Below are 15,208 nucleotides of genomic sequence, written 5' to 3'. Positions count from 1 at the left end.
GCAGAATTAGGTGTAGTTTGTCATGTTTTAAATTAGATATAAGGCAGAAGCTCTTCTCTGTGAGGGTGCAGAGGCACTGGCACAGGATGCCCAGAGAAGCTGTGGCTGCCCCATCCCTGGCAGTGTTCAAGGCCAGGTTGGACACAGGGGCTTGGAGCAAGCTGCTCTAGTGGAAGGTGTCCCTGCCTGTGGCAGGGGTTGGAGCTGGGTGAGCTTTAAGGTTCCTTCCAACCCAAACCATTCTATAATTCTATGTGCCCTTTTCTGTTGTTAATTGGAGACAAATATGTAAGCAGTTGGACATTATTTTCCTTATCTCTTATGACTGTAGAGGAAGGAGTTTATCCTGGTTTATAGGAAAGATTGTTTTACTTACAAAGTCTTGTGATGGCTTCTGGTGATTGTACAGAGCTTCAGAAAACAGCATCAAGAAATTCTTTGTGTATCTGCAGTCTTATTAGTAACTGCAAGATTTTAAATGCTTGAAAAAGCAAATAAAGCAAATGAACGTGCAGTTGAAAGAAGTGGTGTTGCTACAGATTAAGATAAAATACAGAGAAATGCTTATTTAGTCCTAATGCCTTCTGAAAGGAAGGGAAACTTCTAGAATATTGTTGCTTTCCAGCTTTTGAAGAATTGTCTGTTTACAGACATCTGAGATGTCACAAAGAGTGATAACATTCAATAGCTTTTAATTAAAACCAAGCAAAACACTGGCCTTTCTATTCCTGTTAACAGCAGGCAAAGCTGCAGCAGCAAATGGATCTGCAAAAAAATCACATCTTCCGCTTAACTCAAGGCCTGCAAGAGGCTCTAGATCGAGCAGATCTTCTGAAGACTGAAAGAAGTGACCTGGAATATCAGCTGGAAAACATTCAGGTGAGGGTGAAGGAACCGGAGCTGGACTCTGTGCGCCACATCCTAAAACCCTGCTCCCTGTTTCTGGGGTTTTGTAGGATGTGACCCACTTGTTTCTGTGTGACCTTTTCCTTACACTGTTTTTAGCTCTTCTGGTCTTATCTGTTTATTCTATTAAGATAGAATGTCTAACGTGTGTGTGGTTCCCAGGTTCTCTATTCCCATGAAAAAGTGAAAATGGAGGGCACTATTTCCCAGCAAACCAAACTCATTGATTTCCTGCAAGCAAAGATGGACCAACCAGCAAAAAAGAAAAAGGTGGGTGAAGGAGATTGAAGAGGCACAGTGCAAAAGGGTGGTTTTGTGATTAGTTATGTATATTCATAATAGTGTTCTTTCTTTGTGTAACACGAATGTGCCCTCATTTAAGAGCATTCTGAGTTGCTGAATACAAGCTTTACTAGGCACAATGTGTTCTTTGTGGCTTTTCCAGTATTTTGTTATTCCTACAATACTTAGGTTACAACCCAGTAGCTACAGCTCAGTGAGGCTGTAGGAATACAGAAATTTAGCCATGCTTTGTTTTTAATGGTAAGTATGTATGTGTGTATGAACACATCGTGTTTGTAGAGTGGTTGTCTTGTAGTTAGAGCATAGGATTGATTAGTCAGGTGATGTGACTTGTGTCGCATCTTTGTCATGAGCCGTTCTGTCATTCTGATTTAAGTAATTTAATTTTAACTACGTATTTTGAGATCCTCTGTTTAGATGCTTTCGGAAACTCAAGGTGTGAGTGCTAACAGGTAATGTAAGTCCCTCTTTAAACTAATCCATATCTCAACATTTTCTTTCCAGTGCCAATATGAACTAAAAATCCATCCTTACGCATAACAATTGCCATTAGGCCCTCTGGCCGGACTGCCACTAGCTAGTTGCACTTTGCCTAGTTTAAGCCATCTCTTACTAGGAGTTAGGAGTTGTCTGTGTGTTTCTGTTGCTAGGGCCTGTTTAGTCGGCGGAAAGAGGACCCTTCTTTACCCACACAGGTTCCCCTGCAATACAATGAGCTGAAAGTGGCACTGGAGAAGGAGAAGGCTCGTTCTGCTGAGCTGGAAGAGGCTCTTCAGAAAACACGCATTGAACTCAGATCTGCTCGTGAAGAAGGTAGGGGTTAACAGAAAAGGTGGATCTGGAAGGAGGCGCACGTTTTTGGTCTGAAAACGTGCCTTTAATTGTGTATCACTCTAGCAGTAACATAAGTTGTTTAATTCTTGCCTACTGCTGTGAAGGTGCAATAAAGCTACGCTTTTATCTGCGGGTTGTAACCACTGAATGGTTACACAGAACCACTGCTATGAATGAGGGTTTCATACCAGTTGTGTTAACGAGTGGCATTTATCTCATCTATAGCTGCTCATCGGAAGATATCAGACCACCCTCATCCATCTACTCCAGCCACAGCCAGGCAGCAGATCATCATGTCTGCCATAGTCCGCTCACCAGAGCATCAGCCTACTCCCATCAGTTTGCTAGCTCCACCCTCCAGTCGCAGGAAGGAGTCTTCCACACCAGAGGGTAGGTTTTGGGGGAACTTTTCTGTTACTGTTTTCCTGTGTCCTATTTCAATGCCATCTCTTTTGTTATTCTTCTTTATATTTTTTAGTTTCAGAACCAGATATTTTTCATGCTAGGAATATTAGATGATACTTTTTGCTTTATTTTTTGTTTTAAATTCTCTATTTGGACTATATGAGTTGTTTCTTCAGCAGTAATTATTAGCAGCAACTGTTTAAAGAGCATGTGTTTCTTCAGAGGAGGATGTTTTCTGTACTGTTTTCTGCATTGATCAAAAGGATTCATAGCTGTTTCCTTAGCAGTCAACATTTTTACTTATCTAAACTGTTGATTTTTGATTCTTAGCACAATGTTTCTATCAAGACCTTTTGGTAAAGGGAAAAGACTTTGGTTAGGCATACAAGGAAGATACCAGGTCAAAGACTATATTAATATCCTGTTAACTAGAAAAAAGGGATACCCTTTGGTGTTCTTGAGATAAAGGGGAGAAGGGTCATCACAAAAAGTTAAAGGACTGCTCAGCTATTCTTAGATAATCAATATTCCAGAGCGAGTGTTGAACCCTGGGAGTCGGAACTAAAACCTCGAGCCTTTATCTGGAAAAAGCCAGAACCCACAAACTGGAGCAGCGACTGCAGCCAGCTGAGGCACAGGGCACTGAGGATGGGTAACACTGGCATGGGAAGATGTCCTCAGGGGCAGGTCATGGGCAGGGAAGAGAAACATGTTCACCAGTAAAAGACCATGCCTTGGAGGGTAGACTTTGCTTGGTAGAGATACACTAACAGGGATTGTAGGAATGCTTTAAGATCTGCTGGCACTGATGGTTGGCTGTATGAAGAAGGCCTGCTGTGTGTTGATCACAACAGTATAGGTGTTGAAGAGTTTTAGCTATAAGCAAAATTGAGAAATTAGTTTAGCACGTTGTGAGAACTGGAGCTGAGCGCAGACTTGAAATTTAGGTGGTTTGATTGACATAATCTTGCTACACCAAACATTAGCCACTTCAGTTCTACAGTCTGTGCTCAGGCAGCACGTTCTGTGCATCTGTATCAGGTCATTACTGAGGTGGTAACGTTGCTTAAGATTTACAGATTGCAAAGGGAAGGAGTGTCTGTGTTCAGCAGAGGTTTGATAGAGACATGTAGTCCTTTTTTATTACCTTGGCCTTAAAATGCCAAAATCTACTCTTGATTTTCATCCCTATCACAGTGCTCATCCTGATAATAAATCCTGTCCTTTCCAGAGTACAGCCGGCGCCTGAAGGAGCGGATGCATCACAATATCCCACATCGCTTCAACGTGGGGCTAAACATGAGAGCGACGAAATGCGCCGTGTGTCTGGATACAGTGCACTTTGGAAGACAAGCATCTAAATGTCTTGGTAAGAGCAGAGCGTGTGCTCGAGCAGAGTGTCACTGGATGGGAGAATGGAAAAGCACCAGCCATCTAGAACAGATTTTCAGTGAAAGCTGAAGAAAGAACCAAGTATGAAGACTTTGAAACTGGTTGGTGCAAACATTCTACATCAGAAAACATCTGACGGTTTAGAGTGGCAGGAGATTCTTTGGAAAGCTGGGGTTTGCGTTAGAACATGAGGCAGCTCTGTCATGATTTTTCTGTCATATAACAGAAGTTTTTCTCTGTCCTTCTGTCAGAATGCCAGGTGATGTGTCACCCAAAATGCTCAACTTGCTTGCCAGCTACTTGTGGACTGCCAGCAGAATATGCCACGCACTTCTCTGAAGCATTCTGCCGGGATAAAATGAATTCTCCTGGTCTGCAGCTGAAGGAGCCAAGCAGCAGTCTACGGCTTGAAGGATGGATGAAGGTGCCAAGGTATAAACATGACTCTTGGTGCCGTATCAGGTGCTGAAATATTTGGAACTGTTCCTTGTATCATCCTGGCTCTTACAATGGGATAATCAGTACCTGCTCACAATTACTTACTACTGAAATTTGTCTTTCTAGGAGTTGCATGCTTGTTTTATCTGGGCAGAAAATCCAATGTAACTTTGTGCTTATTTTCTGTAGGAATAATAAACGTGGGCAGCAGGGCTGGGACAGGAAGTATATTGTCCTGGAAGGAACAAAAGTGCTCATTTATGATGCAGAAGCAAGAGAAGGTAACTTGGCATTTCTAGGAAGAACTTGTGTTTTAATCTTCAGCTGCTGTTTGGTGAGCTGAGAGGCTTAAAGGTTGTTCCTGCTTGCTGTGGCTGTATTAATTTAGCTAAATTTTCTGTAATAAGGCAGTGTTGTTTTTCTAGATCCTTAACAGGTTTATCAGCTGGTGTGTCTTAATAATCCAGCTGTGAACATGCAGTGTGTTTTCTGTAAACCTCCAATGTGTATCCACTTCAGTTTGCTAACACACTTGTTTTCTTGCTGCTTACTTGTTAGTTCTTTCTTCATCTGTGTCCCCATTCTCTCTGCAGCTGGACAGAGGCCTCTGGAGGAATTTGAGCTCTGCCTTCCTGACGGCGATGTAACTGTGCACGGAGCTGTAGGAGCTACTGAACTTACCAACACTGCAAAGACAGGTGAGAATCTGACGTAGATGAGGTCAAATGGATTTCATCTGGCTTGCCATCAGTTGGCATTCTGTTTGACTGAACAGAATTGTCTCGCTTTAACTTCCATTCTGTAACTGTGCCATTTTGAGGTTACCTCTACTTGAATTAGGTGAATAGCTCAGTCGTCTAGATTTAGTTACACATGGGCTGTTGCTTCTGTCATGGTAGTTGAACTGTGAATAATATAATCATCAAGCCAAATGGAAGTAAATTTGAAGAGTTTTGTAACATACTCAAAAGCACTCGGTTGATTTAAATTCCTTCTCTCAATGCTCTCTCTCAAGTGTGAATTGTCATAATTCATACCACCATTGTGCTCGTACCAGAAAGTCATGAATTAGAAATACTGTGGGGTGTGTACAGTCTGTTGTTATGACAAAATGTTGATGTTTTCATTTGTATGTACTGAATAGAACCAATGATGAGTTTATGTATGTCTTGACTTTAACATTAAAGCATACAGACTGTTAAAAACAAAGGTTTCCATAACCAGATTTTTCTTGAACAGTACAGGGAAAACTTTAGTCAAGTGGCTGGTTTTGTGGGTGTTTTTCCTGCTGAAATGTCTTTCCCTTTTGAATAAAAGGTGAGAAGTTATTTTTATTTAGTAAAGACAGCACTGTATGTATGGATTGCAAACATCCAGCTGATATTTAGCTTTAAGTAGCTAGCCTATGCAGGACCTGTAAAGGAGAAACCTATGTATAAATTGCCATGGTAACACGTGATGATAAATACAACTTCTCTCCGATGAGGCTGAAAGGTGTTGATTTTAAGTCCACTGACAATATTCCAAAAACTAATCTAAGTCTTATTCTATCTATATAACATCTCAGATGTGCCATATATCCTAAAATTGGAGTCTCATCCACACACCACTTGCTGGCCTGGTAGAACACTCTACCTGTTAGCACCCAGCTTCCCTGACAAACAGCGCTGGGTCACAGCACTGGAATCAATAGTGGCAGGTGGGAGAGTTTCCAGAGAAAAAGCTGAGGCTGATGCTGTGAGTATAAAAGTTTCATTTAATCATAAAATATTCTGGGAGGGAGCAGAGGTTTGAAAAGTGTTTTGTCAGTATTTGACATTCTGAGGTTTAACTGCAGGTAAGTTGTTACTTCTGCCTGACAAGGGGCAACAAGTACCAGGAACTAATTCGTTGTATGACTGATGCTTTATGCTGCATTACCCTGCTTCAGACTTGGAAGTGTAGTAAGAGGATCCCAAAATTAGATCTCTCTAATTCCAGCAAACAGAGAAAGAAGAACGAGCAGTCAGGACATGGTTTAAATCCAGTCCCATAATGTACCACATGGAGTGAGCAAACATTAAACAAAAGGAAGCAAAATGCTCCCTCTCCCATTCTTACAGAGTCAGGGGGTTTGTTTCTTGAGGGAGGGAGGGGGGTGTGTGTGTGTGTTTAAGTTTTACTCCTGGTAAGAAGAAGCGGTTAAGTGGATTTATTTTGGTTTTGAATAGCCTTTTTCATCATTGTTGCACTGATTACTCTCTGTTTTCTGATAAAAGGAGATTTGGTTCTATGGCATTGCATATGAGCATGTTAGCCCTAGGGAAGGGGGAGTGTCTGACTAGCAGGAAATCGTCTCTTTTCTCATGCTAGCATTCCTTTTGTCTCCGAGAAGAATACATGCTCCCTCCAGCATTTGGACTTCTTTGTTAATTCTTCCCCTAGGAAGATTTTACTGCTCCAGTGCAGGAGACTGGGGAAAATGGAAAGGATAGGGACAGCAATCAGTTCTGTCTGAGGTTAAGTTCATTCTGATCAGTTTCCTAACCATGTTTCAGGCAGATAAAACTTTACTAATGCTTTTGTAGGAGGTTTCCCTGCAACATTTAGTGTTCTGAGAAAAAGACACCTGTGCCAAGCATTTTGCCTGTCTGAAATGATGTCCTTACAGTGTTAAAATGCTAGTAAAGACATCGAGATTAACTCCAGAAAAATACATCTCTTTTGTCATTTGCAGAAATTGCTGGGAAACTCCCTGCTGAAGCTGGAGGGTGAAGACCGTTTGGATATAAATTGCACAATGCCCTTCAGTGACCAGGTAATGCTAATGCTCAGCTGGGCCTTTCTGAGTATTGGCCATTTCATTCATGGAAATGGCAGCTTAACAGCAACACGTGCAATTACAAACCTGTTTGTCACTTTGTTTTTTCTCTTCACTGGTAAACAGGATTGTCCAGGCTTGCTCCTGGAGTGTTCCTTGTTATCCTCAAGTAGTGCTGTTTTTTTCCCCTGTTGTCACTGTAGGTAGTACTGGTGGGGGCAGAAGAAGGTCTCTATGCCCTAAATGTACTGAAGAATTCCTTAACGCACATCCCAGGAATGGGTGCTGTCTTCCAAATGCATCTCATCAAGGATCTGGAGAAGCTACTCATGATAGCAGGTAGGGGGCTTTACCTTACCATCTGTCCTGCCGTTAACAGATGGCAATGGCTTTGTACTGCAGTGCCAAAGGGCCCGGCTTTCCTTTGGATGCAGTACATGCTTTATTCCTGTTTTTATCAGTGTATTGTCAGGAATCACATCCTGTGGTTAATACAGCATTGTCTGGGGCTTTCTTGAAGTAAATGAAGATGTAAATGAAGGCTCAGTTAAACCTTCAAGAGAAAGTGAATTCTCAGTTTCTAAAGCAGAGGGAGGGAAGAACCAGAGAAGACATTTTCTGTCATCATTTTGAGTTCAGTTTAAGAAGTGTCGAGTTGATCAGTGAGTGTATCTTCCCAATCACTACAGAGCCTCTCGTTTAATGTAGTTAATCATTTGAGGACCACGATGTGATAACCATGGCCTAGGGCCAACAACTGTTAACGTGCTCTAAACACTAATTCGTGTAACGAAATTGGGACTTCTGTCATGGTTTAAGATTCCCTTACGAAAAGAACACCAGCTTTAATCTCTCCATCTGTGGTTTTCCAGAGATAATCCTTCCCACACTGATGTAGGCATGCTGAACGTTAGGGCGTATCTTCAGCTGAAAGCCCAAATTATCAAGTGTCTAAATGACATTTCTAGGGAATGAAAAACAAATTCTTTCTTTTGTTCTGCTTCTTCTGTGTTTTTCCCCTTGTCAAGATTTAAGCTGTCCATGCTTTATTTGTTCCAGAGGAAAAAAGCAACTGGCAAAATGAATCTCTCACAAAGTTAGACGTTAATGTTGCTCTGTTGCTAAACTTTGGAGAGGAATTGGGCTTGGTCTATAATGCAGTTTATTAGGGCACTTGGAAATCCCTTGCTGGTTCTGGTGGCACAAAGAAGCCAAACCACCTTTTACTTCAAGTTCTGAAGGGTAAAATAGAACTTCCTGGGTAATTTTGAATAGTATCCTAATGAGGCCACTGCTACTGTCAGCATCTTAACCTTAGCAACGCTGATAATCCACGGGGAGACTGGTTGTTCTCCCAGTGGATTTACTGTCTGTTTTTGGAAGTTTTCTGTTTCACTTTTAACAGGAATAACATGGAATGAATTCTGCATGGTACATTGTGACTGTTACCACAGTAACAGCCTGTAACCATGAGCTGCTGCTTAGGTAATGGAACAGACTTTTGTAGAGAATAGGGAGTTTTCCTGTGATGAAATGTGGCCATTTTTGTTTTCAGGAGAAGAAAGGGCTCTGTGTCTTGTTGATGTGAAGAAAGTGAAGCAATCTCTAGCCCAGTCACACCTCCCAGCCCAGCCTGATATCTCACCAAATGTCTTCGAGACTGTCAAAGGATGTCACCTTTTTGCTGCTGGCAAGGTAAGGATACAGCTCTCTCCTGCCCCCAGACCACCCTTTACACCACACTGAGTTCAGTAGTAATCAAATCAGCAGCTTTATTTCACTGGCAACAAACCCAAGGTCTATATTCTTGTTTTAAGAACAGTGTAGGGGTTGAAAGAGAGGCTGAGCTGGTGGCAGAATAGAGGATCTCCTACTAATACGAATAAATTCAGTCAGGAAGAAATGATGCTAGAGCCTCAACTGCTACGTAATAAGAAATACAACACAGCATAGCATAGCATAGCTGCCTCCTCACAGTTGACTTCAATTTTGAGGTTTATAATTAGTGAATTCTGTCCACTGTTTGTTCTGGAACGTCTTGTAACACTTTCCAGGCTGCAAATTTACTTAGGGTTGGGTCACTTGAGAACTCCTTAAGATTTACATTAATGGACCATTTAGCCACAACAGAAATTCTCATTAACAATCACTTCTACAGACTGCTTCAATCACAAACTGAACATCGTTCCTTTCAAAGTGATATTTACGTAACGGTTTCAAGGGTTAAAACTGAACCTGTTTGGATTTCTTATCCCTTTTAATGAGCCATTGTTCTGTGGAAACCCGTCCAATTTTTTATTAACTGAATCAGAGAAGCAGTTCAAATTCACATTCTTTTTTGAGAATGTGAAGAGGCTTTTCATTATTTCACTAATTCACAGTAAGTACCCTATTAAAAACCTACCTGCTTATCTCTGCAAAGTTCTTTGTGGTGAAAGGTCCTCTCACATGCTCAGCATTAGAATTTACTCTATTAGCAACCTGAACTCTGCCTCTAATCTTCTCCACAGGTCGAGAACAGTCTTTGTATCTGCGCAGCCATGCCCAGTAAAGTGGTTGTTCTGCGATACAATGAGAGCTTGAGCAAGTTCTGTATCAGAAAGGTAAGCCTGGTAATTCCCTTAATAATGAGCTCACATAATTCATGTATTGCACTAAGACTTTGCTTTGGAACAAATGCCTTAAACCTTTTCGAATGCAGGAGAACATTTGGTTGCCAGCTAAAATGATAACAAATTGCCACGTGCACTGACTAAAATTGGAGTAGGCAGCAGTTTCCTTTAACAAGAGTTGGCATATTTGAAGAGATGCAGAACAGGGCTGTGATCTGTTGAAATACTGACTTGGCTGTAGTCATACCCTCGCTTAGTTACCCAAAGAAAGGCTTTCTTCTTCATTGCCCAGCTGTGTTCCCTCACCTCTGTTGTCTTTGGAGAAGTCCATAACAACTGACTTCTCCCTTCTTTCCAGCTAAGGCAGCAGTGGCTATCTGAATTTGCTTACTGTACTAGTGAAAATCAAAGGGTATTTATTTGGTACTGTCCCATCACAGGGTAGGCAGCTCTTTCCCATACTTACCCTGACACATGGGTACCTTCTGGCCAGCAGAGGCAGTGAGATACAGATCTCACGTGGCTGTATACACAGGTCTCCTGTACAGAACCCTGTCTGCCTCCAGCACCGGCACTGCCCTGGGCTGGGAACATGTCTCGCTTCGTTCTGTGGAAAGCAGAACTACTGCAACTCTTTTCAGGCAGCCAGCTGCAGGCAGGTAATGCCCTGAGCACCAGAGCCACTATTCCTCTTAAAGGCAAGTCCAATCAATTCTCACGAGTAAATTTTATGTGCTCAAACACATCCAGAAAAACACCCCAAATAACAGGGATCTCTCCTCAGAACAGAGTTTAAACACTGCCCATCTTAAAACGGGCTGGTACCCAGAAACTCATGTCCTCCCCAGTTCACAAATTCAGCAATGTTCAGGTCAAACTACAGCTCCCTGTGAGCTTCTGCAGGTTACTTTGAAGGCACTGGTTCAATTTACAGCTTGACTGAGGATTTATCCCCACTGAGTGCTACACTGGCACTGCTGTGATGAAGCAGAGCCTGGGCGGTAACTCAGATGCTGGCCTCCTTGGAAGTAAAGACATTATTTGATGGAGATCTTGGCACAAACAGTGTGGATACCAGCAAACCTGGGTAGCTGCAAGCACTGTGGCTGATACCAACTCTTGCTCACAGTGGAGCAGCAGCCAGCAGGAAGGACTGTCCTCTGCTTGTGCTGCCACTCACCCCACAGTGCTGAGTGCCTTGACAAGGGCTTACATGCAAAACATGCAATGGCCTGTTTTAGAAGGAAGGTTGTCCTTATCCTTACTAAACCAGACAACTGAATTTAGATCCTGACAAGATGGCAGCAAGCCCAGAATATGCTCTTCCGTTCTGCCAACTAAACTGCCAGATAAACTAGGAATTATGCAAGGAATCTTGTCCTCAGAAGATCAGGGGATCTGTGTGTTGCGTCAGGCTAACTTGCAGAGCTCTCAAAGCTGTTCAGTCACACTGCAGATGTTGGTGGACAGCATCTCTGTGTGTTACACTGCACAAAGAAGGAAGGAAGATTGTGTATGTATGTTTGTCTTCCTTTTGCTTAAGGGGCCATCAAGCTTGTTTCTGCAGTGTTAAAAGCAGGGATGCTTTAGGGAGCTGATTCTTTCTGCTGGGAGGACAGGATGTGCATACTGACAAGGGTTTTGCTCCTGGGGTTATAAAGACTTTGGGACTTGACTGGTGTCAGTCCTGCTGCAGTTGTCTGAGGATCTTCTGCCTGCCTTTCCAGCAGCTGTCCTGATTCCTGTTGACTTCCAGGCCTGGAAGCAGTCATTCCAGCAGAGCTACTCTGGAGCTGAGGCAGTTTTGGGTGATGGACTTCCTAGTGACAAGTCAAGTCTGTCATTCAACCCTAACTGCTCAGTCCTGGCCTTGTGTCACCTCCAGACACTGTTCAGCCATGCAGTCATCGGCATGGCTGTGACCTGCTGTAAGGAGGGAGCCGTTCCCCACTGCTCCAGAAAATTGAGTAGGGTATTCTTCCAAAAGGAAGAGCTTCCTGGTAGGGTTAGCATCTGGGACTGAGCTCATTGATAGGCAAGTCTGTATTCAAGCAAGTTTCACTTCCAACATAACAAACCTCTTCTAGCGAGGGTACCTTTCCAGGTGCTTTTGAGACTGTTTGTTGGTGACTCTGAGGTTGTCATCTCTCCCTTTCATAAAGACAAATGTGGCAATATCTAATCTTCCAGAAAAGGCAAAATTACAAAACTGTTACTGGGAGCTGATCCCTGTCCATACTTTCTGCTTTTCCAGGAGATCGAAACCTCTGAGCCTTGCAGCTGCATCCATTTGACCACTTACAGCATCATCATTGGAACCAACAAATTCTATGAAATCGAGATGAAGCAGTACACTCTGGAGGGTAGGAGCTGTGCTCTGAGGAAGGCACCAGCTGGCTCCACAGATTCTTTCGGTGGGGCTCTTCTAAACCAGTTTAAGAAAAAAATATTGGTGCCAATCAGGGTGTTTTTCTCCATTTTCTTTGCAGAGTTTCTGGATAAAAATGACCACACTTTGGCTTCTGCTGTGTTTGCTGCCTCTACCAACAGTTTTCCAGTCAGTATCATCCAAGTGAACCCAACGGGGCAGAGGGAGGAATATCTGCTGTGTTTCCACGGTATGTGTTGTCTGGTTGTGTAGTTGTTGCACTGCATCTGCTTTCTGGTACATGAACAGCCCGGAGGTTCTGGGGTACTGTTGTGAAAGCAAGCCAGAGTTGACTTCCTAGTGCCTGGTAATGATTATTTGCTGTGACTCCAAAAGCCCTGGAGGAGTTGGGGCTTAAGCAGTAAGAAAGACACACACCAGGCATTGATGCTGAAATAGACCTGCTGAGGTGCTGTCAGTCACCTTGCATCTGTCTTAAAGGTTCTCTGTGCCTGTGGATCAGTTGCCATGTGCTGGCTTCTGTGCCTGAATGGAAGGGATTAAACTCAGTGTTAGGCGCTACCAGGTGTTTGATTATCCTCATGAAATGTTAAGGGGTTCTCAGCCTTTGCCTTTCTCCTCTGCTTTCCATACAGAGACAAGACCTTTTAACCTTCTGGTGAGGAAATAAAGAGGCTGTTTGTTACTTTTTTGTACAGCTGCTTTTGTTGGCTCTCTAGGGTAGTGGCAAGCCCGGGTTTGTTGCCTTTGTCCCTTTCAGCAATCAGGGAACACAGCTCAGGTGTGCTCACAACGTGGCATTGCTTTTCTTGGCAGAATTTGGTGTCTTTGTGGATTCCTATGGAAGACGCAGTAGGACAGACGACCTGAAATGGAATCGCTTGCCCTTAGCTTTTGGTAGGTGTTGAGGGAAATCCTCTTGGCTTATGGAAATCATTGAACCTGGGAAGCATCTTTGTGGGACAGGTATTCCTCACTCAGCACTTCCTCTTCCCTCTCCTAATCCTGCCAGAAACTGGAGATTTTCCCACAATTTGAGATCATTATAAATACAAATTGACAGACCTACTGAAGCAGAAACAGGTTGAGGAAAACTAAGGTGAAGTTATGTTTCCTTAATGTTCCCGTCTTACAGTGACTGAACCAGCTAATGGGGTTTGTAACAGTGCTTGGAAGTTTCTGAAACAGTCAGGATTTTGGAATGTCAGCCTGGTTCCCTCAGCCCTTTTGCACTACTGAGTGGGATGGTATTCAGTGAATAGTCTGCTTTTAATGCCTGTTCATGAGTCTTTGGTTGGTAGAATTCTTGAGATATGGATAGTTTTAAAGCAACAATTCTCTAAGCTTTCATCTCCCTGCTTAGTCATCACATTGGGTCTTATTACAGCAAATTTACTCCCTGGGTTTCCCCAGGGCTGGGAGCGCTGCTGTGCTCACTGATGCTTTTGAGAAGGTTTTATTTAATAGAGAAATTGATTTTGTGTTTTCCCTGTCTTTGTGATGCTCCTCCAGCCTACAGGGAGCCCTATCTCTTTGTGACCCACTTCAATTCCCTTGAAGTGATTGAGATCCAGGCACGAGCTTCTCTAGGGTAAGTTGTTCTCTCTTCATTACTTTGACCAGTATGTGCTGCAAGAAGACACAACGTGCCAGGGAAAGGCACCGTGCTGTCATTGTTAATGCCTTTTCCCGCCCTTTCACCCAGAACTCCTGCACGAGCCCACTTGGAGATCCCAAATCCGCGGTATCTCGGGCCTGCAATTTCATCTGGAGCCATCTACTTGGCTTCCTCCTACCAAGACAAATTAAGGGTGATTTGCTGTAAGGGCAATCTAGTGAAGGAGACCAACAACGAGCAGCATCACAGAGGATCTTCTGCTACACGCAGGTACAGTAGTCAGAGTGTCCCTGTGCGCCTCACGAGCAGCCTCAGCTCCAGGTGGCTGTTTCCCCTGGATGCTGTGGAATGCCCGGGTTCCATTCCTAGAGAGAGGGGTTGGTACTGGGCAGTCACTGTAATGCTGGCATAGAACAAGGAGGGAGTCACTGATGTTTTTAAATACAGAAGGCAAAGAAACATCAGCTCTGTAGGAGCATGTGGGTAACCTCCACAAACACTCCGTGATCTTCAGCTGATTTATGTTGGGATAGAGCTGTGACCTCAGAGCTTGGTGAGCTTAGATGCTATCAATATGATGCAAAACATCGATTGACTGTAAGTCTCTAAAGCTACAGCTTCTTAAACTACTTAGGGAGACAGCGCTGGGAAGTGGTGATGTGATCTTGTTCTGGTCAGCATTATAATACTTCCGGGGTTGATGGTGCCACTGCGCACTGGAAACTGCGAAACTGCGGCCTGTAGCTCATCCTAACCCGGCCTGAACATCCTGGAGCCACTGATAATTTTGTATGGGGAAAAAACAAGTGAAATTTTAGTGCATGTGGAAGACGATGCTGCTGAAGTGTATGAGAGCACGGAGCTCTCTGGCCATTCACACAGACGTGACTCACACCAGCAAGTCCCTGAGGCCCCTGCCCCGTGCGGCCGGTGGGACAGAGCCTCAGCTACCAAAGTCCGTGCGCTTTTCACCTTGGCTGAGGGAGGTCTGATGGTTTCACCTGAACACTGCTGGGTGTTTGGGGGGAAAGCTACAGCTCTGCTAAAAGAAAATGTAACGTGAGGTTTTTGTTGCTCAGCGGGTCGCGTCAATTATTTTTGAATGACAGCAGCCCGAACAAGAGGGGCCCTCCCACGTACAACGAGCACATAACCAAGCGGGTCGCGTCAAGCCCAGGACCACCGGAAGGTCTGAGCCACCCTCGAGAGCCAAGCACACCCCATCGGTACCGCGAGGGAAGGACGGAGCTGCGGAGGGACAAGTCACCTGGGCGACCACTGGAGAGGGAGAAGTCCCCAGGCCGGCTCCTGAGCACCCGCAGAGAGAGGTCCCCAGGGAGACTGTTCGACGAGAGCAGCCGAGGACGGGTGCCTGTGAGTGGTGCCAGAACTCCTCTTGCTCAAGTCAATAAGGTGAGTCAGGAGCCCGGAGAGCTTTCCTGTTGCCAGGAAAAGGCATGCGCTGCGGGAGGGCTGGTGAAGGACAAGAGCAAATCCAGATCTCATCCCCT

At 44.0% G+C, this 15,208-nt stretch overlaps 1 protein-coding gene across 8 annotated transcripts in view; it reads left to right on the top strand.

Annotated features, from left to right (window-relative positions):
• CIT (citron rho-interacting serine/threonine kinase) overlaps positions 1–15,208 on the top strand; it is a 73,325-nt gene that overhangs the window by 56,821 nt on the left and 1,296 nt on the right. For 2 of the 8 annotated variants that reach the window (XM_061465830.1, XM_061465828.1), the window contains exons 29-47: positions 739–879; positions 1,069–1,176; positions 1,860–2,022; positions 2,269–2,433; positions 3,680–3,817; positions 4,092–4,272; positions 4,468–4,559; positions 4,872–4,976; positions 5,846–6,015; positions 6,995–7,075; positions 7,282–7,417; positions 8,634–8,773; positions 9,589–9,681; positions 11,945–12,053; positions 12,180–12,308; positions 12,896–12,976; positions 13,592–13,670; positions 13,785–13,967; positions 14,810–15,110. In XM_061465830.1, the coding sequence (XP_061321814.1) occupies positions 739–879; positions 1,069–1,176; positions 1,860–2,022; positions 2,269–2,433; positions 3,680–3,817; positions 4,092–4,272; positions 4,468–4,559; positions 4,872–4,976; positions 5,846–6,015; positions 6,995–7,075; positions 7,282–7,417; positions 8,634–8,773; positions 9,589–9,681; positions 11,945–12,053; positions 12,180–12,308; positions 12,896–12,976; positions 13,592–13,670; positions 13,785–13,967; positions 14,810–15,110 (2,595 nt within the window). Of the gene's footprint in view, positions 1–738; positions 880–1,068; positions 1,177–1,859; positions 2,023–2,268; positions 2,434–3,679; positions 3,818–4,091; positions 4,273–4,467; positions 4,560–4,871; positions 4,977–5,845; positions 6,016–6,994; positions 7,076–7,281; positions 7,418–8,633; positions 8,774–9,588; positions 9,682–11,944; positions 12,054–12,179; positions 12,309–12,895; positions 12,977–13,591; positions 13,671–13,784; positions 13,968–14,776; positions 15,111–15,208 lie in introns of all 8 variants that reach the window. The other 6 variants (XM_061465826.1, XM_061465825.1, XM_061465829.1 and 3 more) reach the window with 4 other exon arrangements.

Source organism: Pezoporus flaviventris, unplaced genomic scaffold, assembly GCF_033815535.1.
Source record: "Pezoporus flaviventris isolate CSIRO_AGI_PZ_B2104156 unplaced genomic scaffold, CSIRO_AGI_Pfla_v1 ptg000041l, whole genome shotgun sequence".
Taxonomy (NCBI): domain Eukaryota; kingdom Metazoa; phylum Chordata; class Aves; order Psittaciformes; family Psittacidae; genus Pezoporus; species Pezoporus flaviventris.
This window is presented reverse-complemented; position numbering and strand designations above follow the sequence as displayed.